The sequence below is a fragment of the Atractosteus spatula genome, chromosome 5 (genome assembly GCF_055471065.1).
Source record: "Atractosteus spatula isolate fAtrSpa1 chromosome 5, fAtrSpa1.hap1, whole genome shotgun sequence".
NCBI lineage: Eukaryota > Metazoa > Chordata > Actinopteri > Semionotiformes > Lepisosteidae > Atractosteus > Atractosteus spatula.
The window spans coordinates 42,642,826-42,670,398 of NC_142710.1; the positions used below are offsets into that span (position 1 = coordinate 42,642,826).

Here is a 27,573-nt window from a genome sequence, read left to right on the forward strand (position 1 = left end):
AGCTCGTGGCCACAGGTGGGACGACACTGTGCCTCGAAGCTGGGTTGGGTTTCGGCTCTTTCGGGATGAGGTTAGGACGATGTGACCCCCTGGTGCCTGACTGATAATGATAATAATGATAATGTTGCTTTATTAGCCCTATACAATTTCTTGCATTAGGAATTCGTCTTTTCGCATACCCCAGCTTGCTCTCCATGAGACACAGACACACAGACAGGGAGAGAAGCTTGGGGTCAGAGTGCAGGGTCAGCCATTGTACAGCACCCCTGGAGCAGTTGGGGTTAAGGGCCTTGCTCAGGGGCCCAACGGAGTAGGATTCCTCTGCTGGCTGTGGGATTTGAACCAGCAACTTTCCAGTCACAGGCCCAGATCTTTAGCCACAGAGCCACCGCTCCGCCCCATAAAAGCTCTGTGTCAGGAGTGGGATTTGAACCCATGCCTCTAGGGGAGACTGCGACCTGAATGCAGCACCTTAGACCGCTCGGCCATCCTGACTAACACACGCCTGACTGGTGTGTGAACTCCCCTGGGTGACATGAGCATGCGCTCGGCAGAGGAGGAGGCCCGAGAGACTGCAGGTCGAACCCTGGCCCCTGGACGAGCTGCTCGGGTGTCACTCTGTGCAGCAGGGCTGCGGTTGTCCGCCCCCTTCACCAGGACTCCCCGAGAGAGAGGAGAGAGCGCGCCAGTGTGGCGAAACACCCTCGCCTCTCCGCTCCAGCTGAAAGATAGCCGTCTAAACAAGTGAAACCAAAAGCACGCAGAAGTAATGAAAGTTCTGTTGGTTTTTCCTTTTCAACCCCAGTGTTTGCCTGGGGTCTTATATTGAAACACCTGCTGAGGCCACCACTGGACCCCGAAATGGCACGTGTTGCTCGCTGATGAGCACGTTTCATGGAAGAGCCAGAACTGCAATGCTTTATTTTTAAAGACAGGTGTGTCTTGCTGCTGTCCATATCTCCCCCTGTTTCGTCAATTACAAGCTAACAGAAAAGTGCAGTGTTTGTGGGTGGTGGGTGTCGGGGGGCTTGATTTTTGCTCTCTTTATAGGGGGTGTTTAGCAGGACAAGCAGCCACAGCTCTGGAAGCTCCCAGTCAACCTCAAACCTCCTGGGTCACGTGACCAGGCACTGGGTCACATGACCAGCTGCAGTGTATTTGTGGGACATCGTTTTGCAGTTCCCGGTTCAAGGACATGGCTGACACACAGCAGATCGTATCCTGACCCCTGAGCAAACCACACGTGTGCTCGTTGATGTACAGCAGTTATTGATCAATGAGACACCACATTTGTTCAGGCTCTTTAAAAAGCATGACAGGTGCATTGATCCAAAGCCAAGACCCTGATGAGCATCCTTAGGACAAAAAGTTTTCGTTACTAAAAAGAGTTTTAGTTTCAGTCAAACAACTGGGCCAATTCAAGCAAGGGAACTCCTGGCAGATCCAAGGCAAGAATGCGTGGCCTCCAGAAGCCTGATCCTGACCCCGATCCTGACCCTGAGCCTGACCATGACCCTGATCCCAGTGCCACTGGGGATTTCTGGGTATCATTTTTTGTCTCCTCTGTTGGAACTGACAGCAATTCTGCAAGAGTTCTCTCACAGATAAGATCTTCAGTTTCAAGAAAGCTTGGTGTTGTTCCTGTTTAAAATTCGTTCCCTGTGTTAATTTAATCAGCCACTGGCTATTAATGGACGCTAGCCTAATTTACAGACGTTTTCTTGGTTGACAGATCTTTTCAGCAGCGGTGATTTAGAGCTCGTCTCATTCTCTTACTATCAACGCTTTATTATTGCTCTTGTATCAGTCTGTTGCTTTTATCCAAAAGGACTGAAGTTTAAGAACAGTTACATTCAACCCACCCAGCCTGTGTGGTGATTGAATCAAGGATCGCATCTGCAAGGATTTGCACTCATTTATTCAGCTGGGTATTTTATTGGAATATTTTCGGAGAAGACGGCAGCGCAGTGGTGCCGTGGTTAGCATTGCCTGGGTTCAGTTCTGGACATGGGGGCTGTCTGTGTGGAGTTTGTATGCTCTTCCTGCGTTTGTGTGGGTGTCTTCATGGTGCTCTGGTTTTCTCCCACAGTCCACAGACAAACTATATTAGTTCTCTTCTGGGAAAATTGGCTCTGGTGTGAGTATCTGTGCGTGCTTTGTGATTGACTGGTGCACTGATGTACCCTGTTCTGTGCCCATTGCTTGCTGGCATAGGCTCCAGCTCCCCTGTGAGCCCGTATCGGAAGAAGCAGTTAGAAAATGGGTGGATGGATTTCAGGAGAAGAAGCAATTCAGGTGAAGTGCTGTGAAGGTCAACAAGCAGTGTCACACCTGGGATTTGAACCCACAACCCTCCTGTTCCAGGTCCAGAACCCTGGTCTGTGCTGCACTCTGTTCCCAGCTTGATGTTGACCGATTTTCGAAAAGCCTGTCTCTGCCAGCAGCTCTTCTGCTTTCATACCCTTTCCTTGTGAAATTCCAAAGGTGTCTTGAACAGCCGGCACCAGAATAGCAAAAAAAACACTTGCCAGTAAAGTTTGTCTTGTGAGCTTTGCCTGGCGCATAGCACGCCTTCTGTTTTCCAGGCAATAAGTGATTATGTAAACAAGTCTAGAATCTAGGCTGGCATGTCTGTAGGCACTGTCAAGAGAGGTGTGTGTGAAGAGATTGTAATCACTCTGACTGCAGAAGCTGGATGTTTGATGTGAATTTGTGGAAAGTGGCAGCTTGGAAGACAGAAGTGGAAACTCTTTGGACGTGCCTTTAAATCTTAGAATAAGAGACATATCTTTACACAGATGATTGGGGGACTATGGGACAATCTATCAAGTCATGTTATCGAAGCTGGTACGCTGGTTTCTTTGAATAAACAGATCTGATCCACAGATGACTGTCCCCGTGTGAGTACTGAGTGCTGGGGGCTCTTGTAGCCGTGTGATTTTCCGAAGCTCTAGCTATGGTTTCTCCATATTCTCTTAAGGCTACCTCCGCACTGACTGGCAGTCATTGCTATGCTTCCCATACGATCTGTTACTGTAAACTTGTAAGGTTTGAAATGTACACTAAGTCTCTCTTTGTTTGCTGTGTAGGAATTAATGTTTTCATGTAATGAAATTGTGCTTGGAAGCATATACCACAACATGGCTCTGTTGAGAGTAGTGATGCTAACCCACAAGTGGCCGATGTGTGCAATAAAAATGGACTGACCCGTGTGTCACCCTCGAACTCAGAGCAGCTCGCTCCTCAGTTTTCTCCCGATTGGAGCTCTGTAGCGTCAGAGACTGTCCGGTGACTGGAGCGATCTTGACAGCCGCGAAATGTCCAGACAGCCTGCGCGTTGGAGCAGGCCCACAGCCTCCAAGCGGTGCCCGTGTGAGGGTTTCTCAGCTCCTGTGCGCTGTGGCTCTTCAGCGTCGCAGCTGCGAAGCCCAAGCTGTTGTTATGGCGACAGCTTTAAAAAAAATCTGCACGGAGCAGCGCAGTTCCCCAGTGCTCCGGCTCGTTCAGAATTTCCCAGACGAGCGCTGATAGTGGAGTTGCGGCGCTCAGAGGGGAGCAGCTGGTGACGAAGTGCCAGGCTGACGGGGCTCGACTCGGGCGCTCTGATCTGCGCCTGTGTGTCCACAGTCCAGGCAAGGCCAGGAGGATTCTGGGCCTGTGCCAGATTCCCGCACGCACACACCGACGGCTCCAGGTGCTTTTAGAGGACCCTCAGTGTGACACGGCTGGAGCACAGAGAGCTGCTCCACGCTTGATGAGTGACTGATCTACCTTTTCACTCGCTTCTTAGGACAGCAGGAATCATATGGAATTTGAACGACAATTCAGAGCAGCTGCCTGCTCTTACACCTGGTCTCTAAACTGTCCGAGGTAGGTCTGTGCGCTGCGGATCTTCTTTATTCTGAGTCTTTGTTAGCACTTTTACAATTTATATTACAAATATAACAACAAGCAATCATATTGATAGATGAACGGCAACCTGTGCATTATTATGAATGTACTTAAAAGCCTTTAGAAATAAATTATCTTCTGGGAAAGCCAAATGAGAGTACTCAGTAGGAATCCTGTTAAATTAATCAGAGACAAGATGGAACTGCAATCAGACAGCAAACCGATTTTTTATGTTCAATCACATCGTCCTCAGAGCATGTATGTATTATTTTTATTAGCATATTAACATGGACATATTAAATATACATTAACAATGGTTGATAACTAACATTAATATACTATACAATTAATGTCCAAACTCCTACTAAACCTTCTGTGTAGGTGTTTCTGGTTCTCCACTCTTGTTTTATGTATTTTAATGTGGTACTTATTGAATTAACTGTTAATTTACAGTATCTGTGCAGTGGTAACTTGTCCCTCCCACAGTGGTTTCCCTTTCAGGAAATCAGGGTGACCCGTGTAACATGATGTCATTGGTTCCCTGTTCCACTGTCCCGTGCAGTGGTCAGATTGGGAATTTAAAGGTCTGGAATTGGGCTGTGATTTTTCATTCAGGTCTGGGACACTTGAGACACTTGGACAGCTTGGGTGGTATGTTAGTGGGGCAATTAGTGCTGCTGCCTAACAGGTCTAGGGACCTCCTGGGAATGACTCAGGACTGGGGCACATTCTGTGTGGAGTCTGCACGGTCTTCTCCAGTTTAACATGGGCTTTCTCTGGGAGATCCAATTCCAGGGAGGCTGTGTGGGCTCCCTGCAGTGAACTGGCGTCCCATCAGAGTGTTGTCCTGCCTTGACCCTTGTGCTTCGGGGATAGGCGCAGGTCTGACCCTGTGGCTCTCTGATCAGTGGTCAGACGGATGGGTGTTTCTTGTATCAGCTGCAGTGGTATCAGACTGCATTTCAGTGTAAATGAATTTACACCATCAGGTGTTTCTTTCTAACCTCCACAATCCAATAAAACCTGTACACTATGTGTTTTATTAATGAATATATCCAGCGTTCGTGGACATGGGAGGCTTGAGGTCCATCTCCCACTGCAGAGGCCAGTTTCACCAGCAACTCACCGGTGGGACCTCCAGTCCATCTCCGCGGGGTTTCAGAGGGAAAGGCCAACTGATGGGGATATCATTTGCCTTCTCCCTGTTGAGAGCCGGTTGACAGCGCGGGTCCAGTCTGCCTTGGGACAGGGGTCGCACAATGGCCTTTCACTCTGCAAGAGCGGCCAGGCCCTCCAACCGGATCTGCAACACAAAGCAGTGAGATAGTCTGTCTCACAGCAGATATCCCTCGGACAGAGCTGTGTGCCCGGGTGCATCGCTGGCAGGGACACTGCGAATGGCTAAATCATGCCATACCGCTTGTACAGAACACCAGGCAGTTCTGGGGGCACGACAGGCTATTTGTAATTAATGAAGACATAAACCTGGATTTATCAGAAAATAAATCAGACAGGCTTCTCATTATTGGTAAGGAACACGTCAAGACCCTGTGTGCTTCAAACTTACCCCCCGGTGGCCGTTTAACCATTATAAGAATCTCGTTTGCCAGTGTAGATACATAAAGCCCTGGTCCTGGAGGAGCACAGTCTGCTGGTTTTCACTGCAGATGAGCTCTGCATCTCCAGTGCTGATTGATGACTTCAATGATTTGCTCGTTTGTGTAAACTTTTACTGAACTTGTTTCTTCTCTGGGTGCTGAATGTCAGAAATCCCCAGATTCAAGGGTACAGTTTCCAGCACACTGCCCTTGCAGCTTTTCTTCTGCAGAGGCCTGAGTGGTAACAGTTCAAGAACTACAACTGAATGAGGGACCAGGCAGGTCTGAAACTCTGAAACTCATACAGGGTGAATAAGTGGATAATCATCATAGATCCCATTTGACCTTTTAAGAGCTCAAAGCAAATTTGCCAATATGTCTCAAACAGAAACCTGAAATCGGTGAGGTTGATCAAGAGCTCAGCTGGAAGACACAGCAGACGGGAGAGATGTGAGATCAATAAAAGTGCAGGCAGACAGGCAGAGATAAGTTTATGGATAAATGTTAAAACCAGCAAGCCAGAAATAGGGGAGTGGAGCTGCCTGCTTTATCCTGGACAAAGTATGAACATTATCTTCCTGTGCGTGAGTCTGCCTGATGTTTGTGTTTTCCGTGTATTGGAGTTGTGTCACAAGATTTGCTCCCGGCTGGGGCATTTCGAACAGAAACAGACTCTGTATATGTGACCTGTTTTACATTTTTCTCTTTGGAGGTCCAAAAATACAAGGATTTATTATCCGTTTTCTTGTTTTATAATGTCTGGAAACCCCCCAAAAAAAACATTCTGCAGGTTAACACTTTACTGGGCAAGTTGGCCCAGTGATGAACATTGGTGCCTCACAACAATGGGGTCCTGTGTTCAGATCTGATCTTGGGGTGCTGTCTGTATGGAGTTTGTATGTTTTCCCTGTATTCCCTTGGGTTTCCTCCATGTGCTTCGGTTTCCTCCCACAGTCCAAAAACATACTGCTTTGTTAATTGGCTTCCTGGAAAATCATCTCTAATGTGAGTGTGTGTGTGTTTGTGTCTGCCCTGCAATGGACTGACGTCCCCCGTGACCCCAGATTGGAAAAATTGGTTGCACAGCAGGTGGATGAAGGTTAGCACTTGATTTTGACGGCTTTGTGGATGAAACTCTCTCACTGCTGCGTCAGCCGGCATTAATGTCACTCCAGGGATCGGGCTCACGGTCTGAGTGCTGTGTCTTTCTCTGCCTGCAGGCCTGGTGGAGATCAGGGTGTGACCCAGGGATCGGGCTCACGGTCTGAGTGCTGTGTCTTTCTCTGCCTGCAGGCCTGGTGGAGATCAGGGTGTGACCCAGGGATCGGGCTCACGGTCTGAGTGCTGTGTCTTTCTCTGCCTGCAGACCCGGCGCGGTGAGGAGATGAGTTAGTGTGGGCGGAGCCCCGAGCGGAGAAGAGCCCAGCTGCGGCAGAGAGGAGGCCCTGTTCTCCTCTGGTTCGGCTGGTCCAGCGAAGATGCGCGGCCGTGCTGTCGTCCTGCTGCTGCTCTGCTCCTGTGTTTCTGGGCACCTTTTCAGACCCAGCATGGACCTGGACATCACCCCACGCATCACAGTGCCCTACAGCGGTAAGACCAGCTGCTCCTACGCGGAGTACAGTGTGAGACAGCTGTTCACCTGATAACAAGAGCTCAACTACAGAGAAAACAGCCAGAGCCATTTTCGTTTGGTGTTTCCAAATATGTGAAGAACTTACAATCGCCAGCTACGGTGCCAAATGTACTCCATATATTTTGACAATAATCAACATGTAGGAGATACTAATTGTTATATTTTCAAATATAAAAGCGATTAATTCTTTCCCCATTTTAAACCCTTTTTTTCTTCAAATGAAGTGTCTTTGTAGCACATCACGGAAAACAAGCATGTCTTTTGGGGAATCTGAATTGTCAGGGCACAGAATTATGGGAGCTGGAGGGGAAAGTTACAGGGCATAGGGTCACTGACATTGCGAGTTTAAAGACAGGACGATGAACAGAACCACCTTCATTAAGGTCAGGTCTGCTAGGGTCTCTGTACTGGCACAGTGGTGAGGTGTTACCCCTGGGTAACCTGGGGCAGCACTGGGGCAGCACTGGGGCAGCTGGGCCAAAGGCAGAGGTTTCGTGCAGCAGGGAATACTGGGTGATCTGGGATCCGGCACATCTCTGATCCAGAGCAAGAGACCTCATGTTGCTGGTGTGAAAGCAATCAAGGCAATCAGTGGTTATCTCCTATAAGCATTGCTGTCATCCCCATTCAGGTCGCCTCAGCGATGGAGGCTGATACATTCTATATTAGGGCTCTTGAGGGCTTCAACAGGGAGAGAATAGAAATGGCATGCTCAGGTTTAGCTGTAGTTCTCAGAAGAGATAACAGTGGTTAAAAAGAGAAGTACTGCTCACACTTACTTACTGCAAGTGCCTCCCCCCCACACACATTATTTTAGCACTGCTTTATCATTCTGTGCTGCGCCAAATGTGAGAGACACCTCATTTTGAAGAGCGTAGCAGCACCTGCACTTTTTATGAGTTTCTCCTAGCAACTCGGATTTCAAACCCACCAGCCTCCCCCTGTCCGATCTCTCCGCAGAGCTGCAGCTCCGCTCTCAGAAAGGAGGAGTGCAGCTCCAGGCTAGGCAGAGAGCAGGGCTGTTCAGATCAGAGGAGGGGTATTTTCATGCTGTTGTCTGGCTCTGCTGATCTAGAGATACAAGCCTGTAAACGCTGGGGTAGAGAGCGCTGAGCTGTAGGAAAATGGTGATTAGACAAAGGCTGGCATGACTTTCGGCTGCCCTTTAACACATTAACATCTGACAACATTTTATTTTTCGTTTGTAGCCCCTTGAGGCCACAGACTTTTGAACTTATATCAATCCAAGTAAAATTCACCATAATATCCATTATCTAGAGTCACTTCTTCCTGAGTCCATCACAGGGACCATGTAGAGGCTCTAATTACCTGAGCCTGTCTTTGGAAGATAGGAGGAACCTGGAGAATATGCAGGATCCACATAGAAGGCTCTAGAATCAAAACCAGAGCCAAAGATTTGTGAGCAAATAGCACTACCTGGCATTACAGTTTTACTAAAAAAAAGTTGTTTTTATGGTGATCTAACAAAAACACGCAGAACACATTTGCCTCAAAATATTATGCAAACATTTAGTCATATGTTTGCCACAGGGTGATATTCATGAGACTCACAATAAAAAATCGCAGTTTTCTGTTGGGAGCACCGGAGCAGTGCTGTCAAAGAGCAAAGCAGATAGAGGTCTGTGAAGTGTAACCTCCCAGAGAGAAAGAAGAGGCCGGTTTGTAACTCTGTGCTTGAAGGTTAGGAGTCCGACTTTTCTAGTTTCCAGACTGCTTCACGTGAGGTAGCAGCTGTCTTTAAACCTGCCTACCTGCGCGTTCGTCCCTTGGCGGAAAGAGGAATATGTCTGAGATCCCATGAACATGAAGATGTGAGGGTCTGCACTCCAGACACATTCTGTAATTCCAGAGCTGCTTCATTATAGAATAAATTGAGAGCAGGAACATCTGCTTCCAACCTGGTACAAACCTAGAATTTTCACTTTGCTGCTGCAGCAGGAACAAATGGGCAATAAAGAAAGCCATCCTATTGTCTCTTTCACGTTAGAATCTTTGCAAGGCACTTCTCATGGTTAGGGTCTGGGCTTGAATCTGGAAGGCTGTGGGTTCAAATCCCACGAGGACCACAGCTGACGTGCGCTGAGCCCTTAGACTGCTTCAGCAACATGCCCAGCTGTGTAAAAGGATGTCAGCCTGATAAATCAGACAAAAATAATGAAAGAGGAAGGGCCCGATGAAATGTTAAAGCCTTACTTGAATCAGGCTGGATTGACACTGTCAGAACTCCCTCGTTAACAATGCGCAAAAGCCGCACAACATATGGCTGACAGATAAGGTACCAGGTTTAAAAATGGGATAGGTCATTCCACGACTTGGGTGTAATGCTCGTGCTCGGGTTAGTGCTGTGTCGAGCTCCCATAACACCCCAGCAAGTGGTCAATAACCGAGTCAGTTGTCCAGTCTGCCCGTTCCCATGGCAACACGGTCAGGCGAAAATACCTCCGGCCTGTAATTAAAAGGCACTAACTTTGTTCACAGCAGGGGGTTTATTCTCACACCTACATTACAGTGCTCGGCCTGGGCACTAGCCCCTGTCCCCCTTGTTGTTTTCTCCTGTGTGCTGCCATTCATCCCAGCTCGACTCCTCGCTTGTGCCTCAGACCTTTCTTCCTGGATCTCCCGTGGCTCGTATCTCTCTCCAGTGTTGGAGCGGGATCGCCCGGTATCGTGGACCCTCTCTTTAGCGTTTGGGTCTCTCGTCTGCTCGGCCGTTCTTCTGGGATTTTCCCTTCGTGTATCTCCACTCACCTCGGCGTGCCTGCTGCCTGTCGCTGGCTCTCCTTAGTTCTGCCCCAGCCTTCTCCTGCAGAATCCTTCTTCCAGCTCAGACCGCTGCCCCCTTCAGACTGGTTCATTAGTCCGTTATATTGGGCAGGTGCTGCAGCTGCAGAGAACAGGCGAGCAGATTTCTGTGCTTGACCACCAGAATGTAAACCAGTGGCAGGGGGGCTGGGAAATGTTGAATATTTACTATACAGCTTTCATGGGTTAGTCAGCGCTCTAGTATCAGATGGGATGATGTTTTAGGTTTTATAGAGGTTTTAGATGTATGCAAACAAGCACATTTGGCCAAGTAACCTCCTTGCAGTAGTAGCCCTCCTCTTGTCCTTATGTGCAACAAACAACCTTTACAACATTCTTTTACTTGAAATGACTGTAGAGATTATCTGTCACAATTGCAACACAGATGGTTCCAATGTTGTTGCTATGACTGGTAGGAGGCACAGGTGCTTGAATACGTTAAGAGTAGTGTAGTGCTATAAAGACACAACTGAAAGATGGCATTTTATTGGGAACTTCATTTGCATTTGAACAAACAATGTGTTAGTTTACACTGGGCGAAGCTGCATTTTCTCAGACCTCATGCATGCTCTGTGTGTTGTCGTCAAAATTAAGCTTGGATGCTTGTCATAACAATGTGATCATTACTAGAGGTCCTCCCTTCACATGTCTGAATAACATCTGGGCATTGGCGTAGCCAAACACAGACACACATGCTGACAGACACACCCACGGGCAAATACACACACATGGTGTTTTCACAAGTCCGCTGGGCAGGTGTCACCTGCAGGAATATGGTCACGTTAAATATAACAGTGGGTCACTCCGGGGGTACAGTACTTTCCCTAACGAGTAGCAGCGCTGATTAGTCACACTGCTCATGGTCAGATTTATACACTGTTTTTGTGTTTACTACTTACAGAAAAAAGAGGCCTTTTACAAGGCTCAGGTCAGGGACCGTCGGGCCTCAGTTGGCAGTGGGCGATGTTAATCGCTGACGTGGTCTTGCGTACAGAGTGGGCTCGTGTCACTGATCTGTGCTGTTTGTTTAGGCCCCTGTCCAGCAGCTTCAAAGAAGGCTCCCAAGTCAATTTTTCACCTTGTGGGCTGTAGCTCTTCACAGCTCTGGGTTGCTCGTTGTCCTTTTTCCTTCAGCGCGGAAGGCGTTAGGGAGGACTGGAGGTGGTACAAGGCCCTGACGGCCTTCGTTGCGGTCAGCGTGGGGGGGGGATGGAGGTTGGGAATGTGATTATTGTGCTGGCCCTAAAAATGTAGTACAGGGAGCAGAGAAAACCACTATCGCCAGCAGCTCCCCGCATTCTCCTTCCAGCCTGAGTGTGTCTCCGGCCCCCTCCTCCTTCTCCTCCTCCAGGGTGGTGGGAATTGTTTTCCTCTTTCTGCTTTCTCTCGCTCCTCGTCGACATCCCCCCGTCTCCTCTCTTCTGCCACACGCTGTGTTCCTGCCCCCGTCCCATTCTTTATTCTTTATTAAAATTCCTCCCTCCCTTTTCCACCTCCCTGCTTGACCTGCGCGTGCCTATCCTGCTCGCTATCCTTTTGGTGCAAATTCGAATCGAGGGTGTTTGAATCAGAGCCGGGCGTCTGTGGCCAGAATGGTGATGCGTCGTCACACCCTGCTGAGCCCTGTGAGGGAAGGCTGAAGATTGAAGTCACTCGCAGGGAGAGGGACTAGAGGAAGTGGGTATTAAAAGGACAAGACTGCCTCAGTCCTCTGAGCTCCTGTACTGTGTATCTGTTGAGCACTTTCCATGAGAAATATGAGCCTTTAAGAGGCTGGTGGCAGTGTGGAATAGGGAATTGAGCACAGGGTTTTGGGTTCAAATCTTCTATGGGGACACTATACAAGGTACTTTACCCAGAGTGCTCCAGCAGCACTGATCGGGTATCAGATCTTAAGAGCAAAAATACAGCTGGTTGGAACCTCTGTAGGTCACTTTGCATATAAGATTCAGCTGTCTTAAACGCAACAGGTATTATAAGCAGAATTCCAACAAAGCAAAGCATAATGTAAATGAGACTGCTCTTTTCCACCCACAGACCTCATTCTTTTATACTTCACACAAATTGCATAATTTATCTTTCCTAATTTTTGAAATCTTACGCTCAGTGCTGTCCTTTGGCCATTTTTTAAAAATCTTCTCTGCAAGAGAAGTCATTTCTGTAATCTGTTCTGTATTTTTCTGTAAGGTTTAGTCCTTCATAGCAGAAATGATGTGTTCCAGTTATGGGCCTTTCTCCATGTTCTCTGATGCACCAGATTTCAGACCTAGATCCTCAGACTCGTTCAGAGCCAAAAATCTGAACTCTCTGGAAATCAGCACCTGGTAATCTTCTGCCAGTAATAAAGATTGCATTGCAGTTGTCAGTGACTGCATTGCTCAGTGTCTGCATGCTATCTGCAGTATAAATGTACCAGCTGGACAGTCCTCCAGCATACTGAACTGTACAGTTTGCTGCTGTCTTGTTGACAAAACCATGAGCTAACTTTGTATGAATGCACGTTCAGATACTGACAAGTGCAAATCTCCTTTGGTATACTTTCCCTTGATGTTTTTGATCTCTGTCCGTCATCTCCTGAGCTGCTCTCCACTGTGAAGTCTTACACCAGGTTTAGGCAGCCTTGACTCTTCCATATTGAACTGACCTATGGTATAGCCACTTAAACAGTTAAGGGTCATCTAAGTGACTAAATTACTGGCTGGACTGACAGCAGCCATTATATTTCCTCTGTGAAAGAAGTGACACATACTGTGTAACACAATCCCAGTGTTCAAACAGGAGAAACAAGTTAAAAAATACAATTCTTTATGTTTACCTGGTAACCATAGCTAAGCCACAAAGTGAAGTATAAATCTCCTTTTATTCTCTGCAATGCACTTACAAAAAGGCGCTTTTGCCTTACTGTTAGATGAACTCAGTACAGTAGTTCACACACATTCATCATTGCGGTGTGCATTTGGAGGTCATGTCCTCAGTTACTTTTTTTACAAGTCAGAATGCAATTGGCCACGCAGGCATTCCCTGATCTCCGTCTGTGGACATTGGCAAATGCACTGGGCAGTCCTGTGGCAAAGGGAGCAGGGATTGGAATCTGAATTTGCATAGTGCAAAGGCTGTGTCTGATACAATAATAGACAGAGGCTTGGATGCTTCTTTAAAAACAGATGCACCTGTACAAAAACACAGGTGCAAACTAGCACAAAGCTTCAAAGCCCACGCAGTGTAACTCACACGGATGAACCTTGGACTTGAATTGGCCCCACTTTCAAGAGCCCCACCCACCACACCAGAAGACACCTCCCTTACCGCAGCATGTTTGAAGAGTGGAAGAGCCCTGGGCTGTGCTGTCGTCTTTCAGACCTGTTCCAGTAGCATGCAAATATCCGTAGAAAATCTATGCAATATGAATTCATTTAGAATTTATGTTTAATGCAGAATTGCTACAAGAACTGCGCTCATCCCCTGCAAAACTGTAAAGCACAGAAAAACCTAAACACTGATCCTTTCTGTCTTTTATTTCTCCATGTAGCACATGAAAAGAGGTTCCAAAGTTTGTGGGTGTGATGTCTATGCCTTTCAAAGATGCATAAAAAATAAGTTGTGCTCCATGTTTACTGCTAAACACATAAAACAGCCATTGTGCCTGGATTGTATGGCCCAATTGCCAACCAGACTAGAAATAACAGTATGCTGAAACATTAATGCACTCTTTTCCTGCACATGTGAGATGTGGCTTGATTCTTGAAGAGTTGCTCCTCCAGGTTAGCTGTGGTCTGTCCCTTTGTGTCTTTGCATGGGGAGAGAAGCCCAGTCCTGTCTGTCTTTCACAGAGTCAGAGATCTAGATGTCTTCAAAGAAGGCAGTTCATGGTTGCAAGTTCTGACAGTTAAGACAGAGACTCAGATGCTCCAGTGTTCTGTTGCCCCTCAGTTAAAGCTTCCAGTGACAGAGCTGTATCATTTTCAGATTCCTGGTCATTTTAACTAAGCAAAAATGGAAGAAGGTACTTTGAGGTCTTTTTAAAGGGGCTGAATTTTATCCAATACAGGGCAAAACTGAACGTTCAGGAAAATTTCAGGAGAATAATATCCTTGCTGCATTTTTGCTGTGCCTGTACTTCTGTACACTACAAGAGGTGCCAAATTCTCAAGCCAAAAATAGTGCGTTTTGTCATTATTTTAAAGTATAAGCTTTCCACAGTTTGTCTTTCAGGACTGTGTTGCTGTCAGCACTTTCAGGCAGCTGAAAGGCGGGAAGAAATGCTGTCAGTTCCACACAGCACAGCACTGAGCAAGCCGAGGCTCAGACTGCAGCTTGAGTGTTCATATCGTACAGTATGCCACACCCCGAGAGAAGCATGAGCACACAGTTCCGGGCATTGTCAAGAACAGAGCAAATACACACCCCACTCGTGAGGATTTAGCTATCAAGCTACGGTTTGTGATTTTCTAATGGTTATATGAGGTGTTCGCATATGTTGTGAATGTTTTTATTGATTTATTGTCCGTTGTGCTTATGGTTTAGGTAATCCAACAGCCTTTTTCTCTTTTTTTTGTTATTTTTTGGAACTTTTCACCTGTAACAGTTTCATTACAGGTGGGTAATGAAGTCCACTATTGGATTAAATCTTTTTGTGCAGAAATACTGTTGTCACAGTTAATTACTTGCTTCTAAACTGGTGAGCCACACGGGATGTAACTCAACTGGCATTAGTTGTGTAATTTTGAATAAAGATTATAATAAGATAATAAATTATATAAGATAATAAAGATGCAGTGTCTTGTGGGGCTGTTTAAAGAAGCATGCAGGGTTTTTCCACATTTTCAAGTGCATTTACCACAGCTGCACTGGAGCATGAAACGAAAAAGGAAGGCTAGTTACTGATAAAACCACCCTCGATTTCACCGTGTTGCCTGTGTCACTGGAAAGGCAGTCGAGACGCTGTCGCGGTATGTGGTTACCGTTAATAAAGGGAACACTGAAGTTTCCATACAGAGACAGCCTGTCTGCGTGTAGATACTGTCCAAAAATACAGTATGTACTTGTTTGTGCTGTCTACTGACGCCTAGGTAAAGAGTAAAAAAAAACCTCAATAACCTAAATAAGGAACTGTTTGGAGGCTGTAGACCTAAAGTGATGAACACGTTTTATGTTAGTTTTTTCCAATTTACAGATGGATGTCTCTCACTCCTGTCACATCTCAAAATGATGAGGGTTTCAGTGCGTTGTAATGAAGAGTTTCACAAAGGGATATATCAGAGAATGTGAAAACAGTACTGACAGTAGCACCAGTTGTGTTATTAAATGCTTAAGTGGGATTACCAATTTAAGAATGTTCTGATTCGATAGATTCAGACAAAGGTGTCTCTCCCCTGATTGTAGATCACAAAGCCATGGGATAAACATCCTCGCTGTTACTTCCCTGCAGGTCTTGAATGTTAGGGAATTTGTGGAAGCCATAATGCCTTTTAAACGTTCAATACCACAGACATGGCTACCTTACATTCCGGGGTGCAAAGGCAGGGTTTTTCAGGTGAGCCTTACCAGGCTGCTTACTCTCATCTGGGGTGATTTAATCCCTGTTTCTGCATACACTTCTGAGAAGAGATTAAATCTGAAGCATAAGGCATTAGCACAGAAACAGTAAAGCATTATGCATCTGTGCAAATGTATGGTTTTGTTACTGTGTTGCATAAACAGTAGTCATTCTATTAGGCATGAGTCACAGTGCTGGAAGTATAAACCACAGGCTCTTAAACACTGATTGCAAGAGCTAAGGTTTGTTTTCCGCGGGCCTGGAGTTTGCAGTTGTGTGAGTCACTGCAGCCAGGGGATCAGTCGGGGAGCGTGAGTCAGTGGGCCCGCGGTGCCCACCGTGCTTGAGAGCTCTGTGGGCAGGAGGAATCGTTTCCCTGGGCGCGCAGCGGCGCCCGGGTCCTGCCCATGAGATTCCGTTCATGTATGGGAGGGAGGAGGGAGCAGGTGCAGCAGCAAGGAACATACCTGCTGGTGTTCCAAGCTATTGCGATTGGCCATTGTGCAGGAGCTCTGGAGGAGCATGACGGCAGAGCGGACGAGCTCATCTCTTTAAGAAGGGGGACAGAGCCCAGATTTGACCCTGCTGCATTCCTGTTGTGCCGTGAACTCAAGAGACAGCCACAGAGGGTGGTGGTGGGGCTTCTGTTTGTTCAGGAATGCTGTAAGATAAAAAAAAAAGAGCACGAGGTCCATCTGAGAGAGAATACCCCCACAGAAAATTGATTAGTCCACCTTCTCATACACCATGTGACTGTGGTTCCTTTCAGATCATGGACAGCTTGTTGGCTGCATGATAATTTGACCTTTGCTCTGTAATGTTAAAGAATGACTGATCACTTTTTTCTGTCTCGCTACAATGCCCTGTTCGATCATGTAAAGAAGTGAGCAATCTAAAGCAACAGGGAAAAATTCTGGCTTGGGTTACTCAAACAATCACACAGGGTAATTATGCAGGTACTTAACCACACCCAGAAGAGAGTTTGGTTTGCTTACTGCGAAGATTAAAGCAGCATATGGCAGCCAGGGAGCTAAAGTGCAAACTCCACTCCGTCAAACAGTGACAAGAGATTGCGAACATCCTGCAGAGTTTAATGTGAAATCAGGGGTGTCTGAACACAGTGCTTTGTTCACAGTTTCATGGCAGGTATTATCTTTGAAATCTTAAGTCACATTCCCTGGGAACCTCCTTTGTTAAGGACTAAAGAGACTCCCTTCCTTTAACCAGCCGTTGAGTCCAGTAATCAATCCTTTCATTCTCCCTACACTGACAACATCATCGTGAGTATTTTCTGTAAATGCGCTTCACATGCTGGACGACTACTGCAAAGCTTCTGGCCAAATACATAAACGTCTGTTCCGGCAGACAGGAAGTGAATGAGTATTTTCACACCAATCTTCCTGAGCCTAGCAGGGTCGCACCAGACTGCTGTGTAAATGAAACACTTGTCTCTGGCATGAAAAAGCTACGTGGCAGCGTTGGAAAGGAGCTGTAGTCAAGGCTGCGATAAAGTAACCCGAGGTAGGGAATTTAAAATGAGTGCGTGCAGGAAGCTGAAAGGTAGCTGTGTTAATGACACTTGGCACTTGGCAAATTACCACTTGAGTAGTTTCGCAATCTGGAAGAAGATTTCTATGGAAGGGCTGGAGTTTCCTGGAGTTTAGTCACCTAATTCTGTTCAGTCTAAAGCCAGGATTAGATTTGATTCACATAATCATCAGGAAGTGCTGGTAAGAGCTTTTGTTTTTAAACAAATGCATTCTCAATTCACAATGCAGCCTAAGGAACTAACTATAAAAAGCATTGTGTGGCACAATGCTGCACAGAAAGATGATCAGTAGGGCTGTGAGTTTTGTACTGATAGTATTTCAGAAGAACTGGCCTGCCTTTAGATATTTTTGTCTGGCGCCTTCAGGATAGCTTTCTTTTTTGTCAAGACTTTTTTTTTTTGTTAATTTGAAGTGTTTCAAAGCATTGCAGTCCAGGTACAAAACAAAATCAACCTTTCCCTCCCCACACAGGATAACTCCTCCAGATTTCCCTGCCACCCACCCACTCCTCAAAATGGCTCCTGTTGTTGTCCCAGGAAACTTTTTCTCTTAATATTCAAATCCCTGTTCCAAAGATAAAAGATTTAAATGAAGCCTCTAAAAGAAATGTAGTAAGTCAAGAGGAAATCATTCCTTTTATTGCCAGCAGCCGTATCAACCTTCAGCTCACAACTGGCAGCCCATTGCAGCTCAGCAGGTGTGAACCCGGTCAGTACTTGGATGGGAGACCTCCTGGGAAAAACTAAGGTTGTTGCTGGAAGAGGTGTCAGTGGGACCAGTAGGGGGCGCTCACACATTTCCATCCAATAGCATGCGTTGGCAGGTTATTCCAACTCGTAAAACATTTTTGCTACGTTTTCCTTTGTTTGCCTGTTCTTCTGGGAGAATGGAGTTGGCATAAGCTACTGTTGAGACCCAGTATTCCAGCTGGCTCATCTGGCTGGAGGCTCTGAGTGACACTACTGAGCTGGTCGTCAGACTGCTCCTCTCCAGGTGGTCCTATCGTCTTGCACCTGAGTCGGTCTCCTCCTGATTTTGGCTTTGTGTTGTCATCTGAAGAGCTCTGCTGTCTTTTGTACACCGTATTATAAGGCAGAAGCTTATAAGGGTGCACATTAGACATTTTGAAACAGGACACGGCTCGTTTGGAGCAGCAAAGCACAGTACTTTGAATGCATGGGAATCTAACATGGTCCCATTCCTGCCTGTGTGGTTTCTGCTAGTGGGCGAAGAGAGGTCACTCTGTCTCTGCTGCTCAGCCATCGCACTGGATTGCCGATTTCCTCGTGGTTTCAGTCTCCTAATAGGAATTAGAAGCTCTTTAAGAGGCTTGGAGATACTATACGGAAGATTTTTTTACAGCATGTGCATGCAGGCCTAGGTAATATCTTAGTTTGACCTCTTCGCAGTGTATCTTATAAAAAAGATTTCACGTTACACTTAAGCCTGGCAACTGCAAAGACAACCCCCCTCTTGGCACACTCATTCTGCAGGACTGTAGTCTCGGGTCCAGCTGTGTAAAGAGACGGGCAGAGCTTGTGGGTGTGGTGGGGGCTGTGTGGAGGAATGAACCTGCAAGAACAGAGGGGGAGACAGAGCCCCAGGCCAGAGGGGCAGATGTACCCCAAGGCTTGAGAGAGAGGTACAGCACAAGAACAGAGGGGCGGATACAGTTTGAGGCCAGAGGGGCCGATATACCTCAGGGCTTGAGAGATAGATACAGTTCAAGAGCAGAGGGGCATATAGAGACCAGGGCCTTAGGGGCAGATACAGTTTAAGGGCAGGGGGGCTGATACTGTATATACCAGGGCTCGATATAGCTCATGAACAGAGGGGCAGATACAGCTTGAGGCCAGAGGGGTAGAATATCTACCCCAGGGCTTGAGAGATAGATACAGCTCATGAACAGAGGGGCAGATAGAGACCAGGGGCTGAGGGGCGGGTGTAGTCTAGGAGCTGGGGAGCAGGCCAGGGTCTGTTGGATATACAGTATATCTGTGGGCCAGGTGCCCAATCCAACAGTGGTGTGATGGCCCCCCTACTCCTCTTTGACAGATGTGACCTTGCCATCCTATGAGAAGGACACTGACAGCCTGGCTCCAGCCTTCCCAGTCAGCCCCCAGCATACTAATGACAGCAGCCTCAAGGGTCATGGGCGCACGTCTCATACTGATGAGCAGAGCTGTGCTGCCCTGTCCCTGCAGCCCCCAGGCAGGAAAAATCACACAGGCAGCCTGAGCAGCCATGAAGGTCTCCTCGGGGTCATGTCCCCCATCCCGCGCGGACAACCTCTCCCACACACACCTGCTGCGTCCCAGCTCTTGTCAAGTCCAGCGCAAGCAGTGAAGGAGGGGATCAAGCGAGGTGATCCGTGTTGAAGCATCTCCAGGTCATCGAGCACTGCTGCTTCTCATCTTGTCTCATCCTCACATATTTGACTAATTGAATCCTTGCTGAAATTTGCACGCTTTCCAAGTATTTTTGGTATCTACACTGCAGTCCTCGAACTTTAAAGTACATTAAACGGAGACGTGAAAATCGATTTGTTCAGTGGGCATTGCTGCTTCATTACTTGTGTCTTACCGCAATTGGACTTATCCGGTGTGTTTGTGTATTTCTAAGTCCCTCAAATAGAACCCCAAATGGAAGATGCCATCTGTTCTGCAAGAATGAAATGACTTGAAAACACGGATCACGTTTCAGAGGCTGGCGCTTTTGATCAGTTTCGGATGGCCCTGGATTAAACATGCAAGGCAGCACAGGGTCCATGCAGATCTCTGATCATCCAGGTGGGGCTGCACATTGGTGGTGGTGGAGGGGAGTCCCCATTACCAAAGCATTAATGTGCTTTGAGTGGAGTGTCCAGAAAAGCGCTATATAAGTGTAAGCAGTTATTAATTATTATTATAATCCCTGTGGGTACTTTTGATTGGAGACATGTGCAACGCAGGAGCACATAGAGCGCACCAGAGGAGCCTAGAGGCAGGTCCATGTGCTCTGTGGTGCAGTACCGAGGCCACATCACAGTGCCCACCACAGTGAAATGTGTTTGGTGATGAAAGGGAAGGGATGCATGGTGCTGGTTTCACCATTTACAGACCAAACATTTATGAGGTGGGCGGCATGGTGGCACAGGGCGGCTGGGGCCCTGGGTTCAATACCTGGGCTGCTATCTGTGTGGAGTTTGTATGTTCTCCCTGTGTTCACTTGGATTACCTCCAGGTGCTTGGGTCCCCTCTCACAGACATGCAGGTGGGTTAATTGTCTTCTGGAAAAGCTGGCCCTGGTGTAAGTGTGAGTGCGTGTTTGTGTTTGTCCGCCCTGTGATGGACTGGCGTCCCATCTCGGGTGTGTCACGCCTTGAGCCCCCTGCATGCTGGGATAGGCTCTGGCTCCCCCATGACTCTGTATTGGATAAAGCAGTAAGGAAATGAACAGATGGAGGGATAGTTATGAGGTTGAAGCAAAACATTGCTTCAGACTGCACTCACCCTCAGAGTGGTATTTTTCTATTCATGTAGGAAAACCAGATAAACTGAGTAACAGAGTGGGACTTTCAGAGGAGAGAGGTCCTATTCAGTGTAGCTGAGTTTTGCAGTAATGGATTTGGACCAAAGTCTTGAAGCAGGTTAGACTGCATGACAGAGAGATACCTCATCTGCAACCCCTTCAATTATTTTGTTGTTTGTCTCTGTCAGCAACCTGTTCTTTGAAAAAAGTTTCCTTCCTGTCATTAGCAGAGCAGCGCTTTCAGGAGCTGCCTTATTCTGTGTTTATTACTTTGTTTTCAACTCAAGTGGAGCACTCTGTGTCTCCTCACATCACCGTTTACGTGAAGGAAGATGAACAGAGCCCTTGTCTGCCATTCCAGCTACCACAGCCCCGCCTGCCAAAGACCTTCAGACTCACAGAAACCAAAACTCTCTCTTTTTAAGTTCACATAGTTTAATTCCTTTAATCCTTTCTCAACACAAATTGAGAGCAAATTCATGTTTGCAGTAACACCGTGGGGAGTTGCCTCTTTATTGCCTTTCATGAGAGTGAGAGGAGGGTGCTTTTTTGGGATTAATCCCAGTGAATTACTTTACCTTACTTAAACTAGAGTACAATAGAGCAGCACCCCACCTCTGAATTTGAATCCAGAATGCTAATGGTGTTCGTAACACTGATGTTAATGGCTGAAAACATCTCTCTGGTACATTATTGTAGAAAGTTTAGAGCAGCTGCAGCTGTCTGTGGGACCACAAAGTGGCACCAGGTGAGCACGATGAGCCACATCTATGGACTGTGATAAAGTTGAGATAAATCCAGGATCTCAGTTTGTCTTTTTTTTAAGGATCTAAACAGACATGGAAAGCAGATGACCTAAACCTTTGTTTGCAAAGTATAGCTTTGTTTTTCATTCCTAGACACACTCCCTTGTAATTTTCATTCAGTCAGATAGTCCCGTGGGCTGGCTTTGTTGTTAAAACTATTGTTCTCTCTGAAGTTGAGACTGTGATGCTGCTCTTCACTGCCCTGGTTACTTGTTTATAGTTGTTAAAAGCCCTTTCCTGTGTGTGAGAATAAACCCACTGCAGTGCAGAACAACAGACATTGCTTTGTGTCTGCAGTCAACATCAGGATCAATGACAATGAGTTGTGAGAGTCAGTATCAAAGTGAAAAGCTGTATCTGACCAGGATAGGAGTAGAGTGAGTGTTGATTAGAGGAATCATGCACACAAAGACTATGATCAAAAATGCTTTACTGTTAGAGGCTTCAGACAAACCTTTTAGCAGCTGCCACTATTTGGAAAAAGGTTTTGAATGCTACGGGTGAAGTAATATCCTGGGACGCTATCTGCGAAAATACAAATTCAGATTCCAAAAAACCTAATCCAGTGAGTGATCCAGTTCGGTTTTCTCCACAGAGCAGACCTGACCCCTTGTAAGCACGGTCATGCACATCCTGTGTTTCGGCCGTGATCCGCTGCGATGATGCTTTAGAAACAGGGCTCGTCTTCTTTAGAAGCCCCTCTTCTCTGCGCCGCAGGCTGCTCGGGGCAGGGTCTTGCGGAGCGCTGTGTCAGGAAGGAGAGGGGCGAGGTGAGGTGTTAATTGTGGCTCTTACCTCCTTAGCCTGGGGCTCAGCTCCCTGAGAATAAAAGAAAACAATCGCTGCTTTAAAATGGATTTACCGCCCCTGCCTTGTGTTTTTCTTTTAACGACTGGGGGTGGGTGGGGGGGGGCTGCCTCCTCTCTTTACGAGATGAATTAAGCTTGGCTGCGCTGTCTGCGCGAGGGTGCGAGGGCAGACTGGCAGGCCGCTCCTTCCTGCTCCTGCTGTCTGTGCCGGGGTGGCATCGCACCAGATCGGAGAAGCAGAACTGCAGCCCAGTGTAATGAACACCTTTGTTAGAGAGCAAGCTTTTGAAGTCTCAGTCCCTCTTTTTTGTGCTAAATTTCCAGTTTGAGTTGTTTTGCAACACTGGAGCTGAACCTATAAGCAAGTTAAGGCATTTGCTAATTGGATTTTTCAGCAACCCGTCTACATCCTCGTTAAAGCTGTGAGACCTCTTTTTGGCATCGATCCCCTTAAGTCAATACCCAGTGTTATGACAGATTTTCATCGCGCACGTCTGCAGACACATTAACTAGCTCTGGCAGTGCAGGATGTATAACACTGACGAGACTACCTGGCACAATAAGAAGGTGAGACGTTGTCATGTGGTAACTTTCCAAAGCACGTGGGTTATCAATGCTGTGTTATTGCTCGTAACAAAATATTATAAACCATTACATTTTATTTCCCATTTCCTCTTTTATTTTCATACCCTGATGCTGTTTTTGCAGTGATGTGCACATCTTGTCGTGCTTTGTTAAATGGGTTATAAAAATGCAAATGTTGCTGATGCGAGAACGTGATTTTCAGCAGAGAGCAGCCTGGCTGTGAATGCCCCATCTGTTTTGATCGTTTGATGGACAGTGCAGGCCAGTGACAGGCTGATGCCTGTGCAAGATGAATCGACTCCAAACATAGCTCCCCAAATGTCACCACATAGTTCTGAAAAGAAATGGGTAAACTGAACACTAAGCAATTACTTAGGCCAATCAGACGCTTTGTGCAATGAGTAGCTGTGCAGACATGAGCACACTTGAGCCTGTGAAGGAGAATGCTACAGTAGCATGCATTAACAGGAAAAGATCTGGACACAAGACTGAAATGCAAAAGTACCTGTTTACTGGCAGCTATCTGCATAAACTTGCAATATGGTTGCATGGTTTGCAAAACAGGTCAACAGAACCAGAATAAATGAATTCGGACTGCTGTAGATTAAAAATCCAATTTCTTTTTAAGCACTAGTGTGTTCGTTTAACCTTTGTCATTTTCATATCATCATCCCATTTCCAATTATTTGGCCCTGTAAAACTGTAGAACATCCCAAATCATCTCTCCCTGCCAGTGCAGACTCACCAACTGCGTCCAGACAATTATAACAAATACACTGCAGCAGTATAATTTACATATAAGTACTGTTCTTTTCCGCATTCTCTGGGTGGATGTCTGGGCACATAAAAACGGTGTCACCTTGAAGGGTGTGCATTTACCTTCTTTTAGTAAAGAGGTACAAGAAAGAAACCACAGTGCTTTAACTTTGTGAGTCAAAAGAGACAGAATGTTGTTATTTCAGCAGATTTGTGAAAGTTTCCTGTAAAAGGCAAGTGTGCACTTCAGCTCTTGAAAACACGCAGCAGGGCAGAGTACTGTACAACAGTGGGAGGACCTATAGAAGAACCAGGTTACTCTCTGAGGTGTGGTGGTGTTGGTGGACCAGTAGGTGGCACTCTCCTACCTGTGCCCCAGAATGTGCTGTAGGAGGTGCCATTTTTTGGAGGAGACATCAAACTGAGGTCCTGACTACTTGGTCAGGAAAGATCCCAGGAGTGTTTGTAAGGGTAAAGGTTTTTAACTCCAGTGTCCTGGCTCAAGTTGACTTTTGATTTGCAGAACCTACCCACCCTAAATGTCCGCCTTTATTTGACTGGTGAAGCAGTTTCTCCTTTCTCGCCCCTGATCTGCTGCGCTGTGGCCCACGTCACACCGATGGAAGGTGTAAACCCTTTGCAGAGCGAAGCAGGCTGGCCCATTTGCTGGATCTGGGTCGAAGAGCAATGCGCACACTGAACCCTGCCTGCCTGTGTCGCTGCAGGGCTGCTGGGAGCTCGCTGGTTCCAAGGCCCGGCTCTGAACTACAGCACCTTGCTGCTGGAGGAGGAGGAGGAGGAGGAGGGGGGGGTCCTGTACGTCGGAGCGAGGGGGGCCATGTTCGCGCTCAACGCCAGCAACATCGCCGGGGGCGACCACAGGACCGTGAGTACACCGACACCCAGCGCTGCCAGTGCACAGCGCGGGCTGCTCATCCATTAAAACAGAGGACAGTCCAGACACCACAACCAGCCCTGTCCTGGTTAACATGACGCTAGTGTCCTGCTAGTTTCCATTACTTCATAGCATCTCTTATTGAAATAATAATTGAATTAATTAGATTTTATTGCTTCTAGCTCATAAACTGAGATTTCCAGTCAACTGCATGATTCACAACTAACGTCAATACTCAGCTTTTAAGTAGCAGAAAGGGATGACAGATGTCTAAGCAGAACTACGTGACCGAGAACTCTCATCTGGGATGAAAAGCAGCTCACACTGGGTCACAAGGACCAGGATTGGCAAGCCTTCATATCAAGTTCTAGATTATTTCTTCAGTACCAGAGCTTGTATTGAAAGTCTAATCAATACTTATATCTCAGTCTCCTTGGTTTACTTCCTTATCTGTTGTTAATTCTGCAAACTATTGTGCTTTCGGATGCACTTGTGAATAAATTCTGAATACGCAGCGAGTTTTGTCTAATTTCCAAATTCCAATTCACCAAGGTTTATTGGCACCACTGAGGAATCATAGGGTTGCCAAAGCAGATTCAATTAACAGAACATTCAAAGACATTAACTGTACAAACATATCATTGAATAGCTGCAGAGATCAAAAACCATTATAGCAGGACAGGCTCCCTCTCTGCTCCTCCGGCTGAGACTGGAGATCCTCCCGCCTCCCTCAGAAAGGACTGGAAGTTGTTACGTCAGACATAAAAAAAGTTATGAACGAGAAAACCATGGACCATCTAGTCCATTTGTAGCAGGAGAGGTTTCTTAGCATTGATGCTGCTGAGCACAGTGTATTCAAGACTACCACTTCATCGTAGTTCTAAAGATAGTGCCCTAGGCAAGACATGAAACTTTAAATAAACAAGGAATGGCGCCTGATGATCTTCTTCTTCTGCTTCTTCTTCTTATTATTTGTGAGCTATAAGACCACTGCCTGACTACTACTGGTGCTCTTTGGATTTGTTAAAACCTTTAATAGTTTCAGGTCATTATTTTAAGTAGATAGGAGAATTCAATTATTTTTTTTATTTTCGTTTTCAGATTCTTTGGGAAGCACCACTTTATCAAAAGCAGCAGTGCTGGAGCAAAGGGAAAGACAACCAGGTATCGCTCTTGGACCTCTGTAGTCATGCCTGTGTAGCCGACTGGCTCAGAACAGCTGGTGATCGCTTGAGACAAAAGGCCTGATCAGCCGAATCATTGAAGAATGTAAAGAGCAATTACAAACGAGAGGAGGCCGTGCAGCCCATGTAGTTAGATGTAGTTAATTGATCCCTGCATCTCATCCATCTGTTTCTTGAGAGAAGCCAGGGATTTGGCTTCAATAACACAGCTTGTTCCACACTCCCACCACCCTTTGTGTAAAGAAATGCCCTCCTGTACTTAGTTTTAATTGCACTCCCACACCTTTTCCTCTTGTGCCCCCTGGTTTGTATATCACTGTTGATTCTGAACAAATTGGCTGGCTTGATCTCTCAGTGCCTTTGGGGATTTTGGATACTTCTATCAGGTCCCCTTAATGTCTTCTCTGATCAAGATAAAAAAGGTTCGTAGCTCTCTGACACCCACACACTAGACACCCTACCAGGGTATTGCGTCACATACCCCGGTGGATCTGCCAGGCTATTCATTTCCCTTGGCCACATCCCTGCGGCTTTGTGAGCTGACTGTATACTGCAGGAGTGATGTGCTCAGGAGCCCAGAAGAATAAGAGCCAACACATTAGCTGCCCTGTCACTGTAACGCAGTAAGGCACAAGGAAAGGTGCAGAGCTGGCACCCCCAATGACCGTGTGAGCGAAAACGCGACAGCACAGTGACGCCACAGGTAGTGCAGAGCAGCACAGAGCAGCACAGCAGGCAGGGAGTGTGAGAAATAAGAAGTCATTGCAGGATTTTCAACCCATCGCTCATCTAAATGGCTGAAACTAATTATCTGCCTAATTGAAGTAGGTTAATCCCCCCCAGGTCATCGGGAGTTGGCTATTTATGGCAACTGAGTGGCTTGCTGGGCCACCGCCTGTAGGGACTGAACCTCTGCCTTCCAGCACATTTTCTTCTCTGACTTCCGAGCACCAAACACATGTGGAGTGTTTTGAGCACGTAGGAGGAGGGTACGAGGAGCCAGGAGAGCCTCCGTGTGATGTGACTGGATCTTTAATTTTATCTACAAGCACCCCACTTCACATTTAACCAAAAAAGCCAAGTATGCCAACGTAGTGAAATGAATCTAAAAAAGAACCGCCTATCCCCAAATGCTTGACTTTGTTTCCGAATCACTTTTTGATTTCTTGTGTGTAATGTTTTGCAGACAGAATGTTTTAATCACATCCGGTTCCTCCAGAGGTTCAACGAAACTCACCTATACACCTGCGGAACATACGCCTTCCGACCCGTCTGCACCTATATTGTGAGGATTTTCAAAGTTTTTGTTTTTATATGAAGAACTTAATAAGAACAAATTAGTACCAGCAGGGTTGGCGCAGTGGTTAGCATTGCTGTCTCTCAACACTGGGGCCTTCGGTTCGATTCCTGACCTGGGGTGCTGTCTGGGTGGAGTTTGTATGTTTTCCCTGTGTTCACGTGGTTTCCTTCGGTTTGTCCAGTTTCCTCCCACAGGCCAAAGACATACTGGTTGTTAAATTGGCTTTTCTGTAAATTGAAGTACCGTAGTTCAGGTGGGTAGCTGCGTCAGCATGTGTAGGCTGCAAAGGAACAAGTAATAGGTTTATTCCATGTTGAGAAGAGAAGAAAAGAAACAACGTTTTGGCTGTGGAGCCTTCTTTGGGTTTTGAGCACATACCACTTAGGGTCCGAAGTAGGCTCCACAGCTGAAACGTTGTGTTTCTTCTCTTTTCAGCATGAAATAAACCTTTCCTTGTTCTTTTGTGTGAATTGGCCCTATTGTGAGTGTGCGTGTTTATGTCTGCGTGTGCCTTAGTAACATTCTAAAACGGCACTTTAAATTTTAAAATTTGGCTTTTCAAAACTGTTCAAAAATTAATTAAAAGAAGCTGGAAAGCCACAGTGGGATCGGTCACACTGAAGGTTAATTGACTCATAAGGTAATTGGCATTGGTCCTACAGCTTTTCCTCTGCTATCATGTTTGTAAAGTGCCCAA

General features: G+C 46.6%; 1 protein-coding gene across 1 annotated transcript in view; it reads left to right on the forward strand.

The window, feature by feature from the left end:
• sema4gb (sema domain, immunoglobulin domain (Ig), transmembrane domain (TM) and short cytoplasmic domain, (semaphorin) 4Gb) overlaps window positions 1–27,573 on the forward strand; it is a 61,659-nt gene that overhangs the window by 5,199 nt on the left and 28,887 nt on the right. The window contains exons 2-5 of the mRNA XM_088917075.1: window positions 6,856–7,079; window positions 24,223–24,383; window positions 25,494–25,556; window positions 26,763–26,861. Of these exons, the coding sequence (XP_088773201.1) occupies window positions 6,968–7,079; window positions 24,223–24,383; window positions 25,494–25,556; window positions 26,763–26,861 (435 nt within the window). The 5' untranslated portion in view covers window positions 6,856–6,967. The remainder of the gene's footprint in view (window positions 1–6,855; window positions 7,080–24,222; window positions 24,384–25,493; window positions 25,557–26,762; window positions 26,862–27,573) is intronic.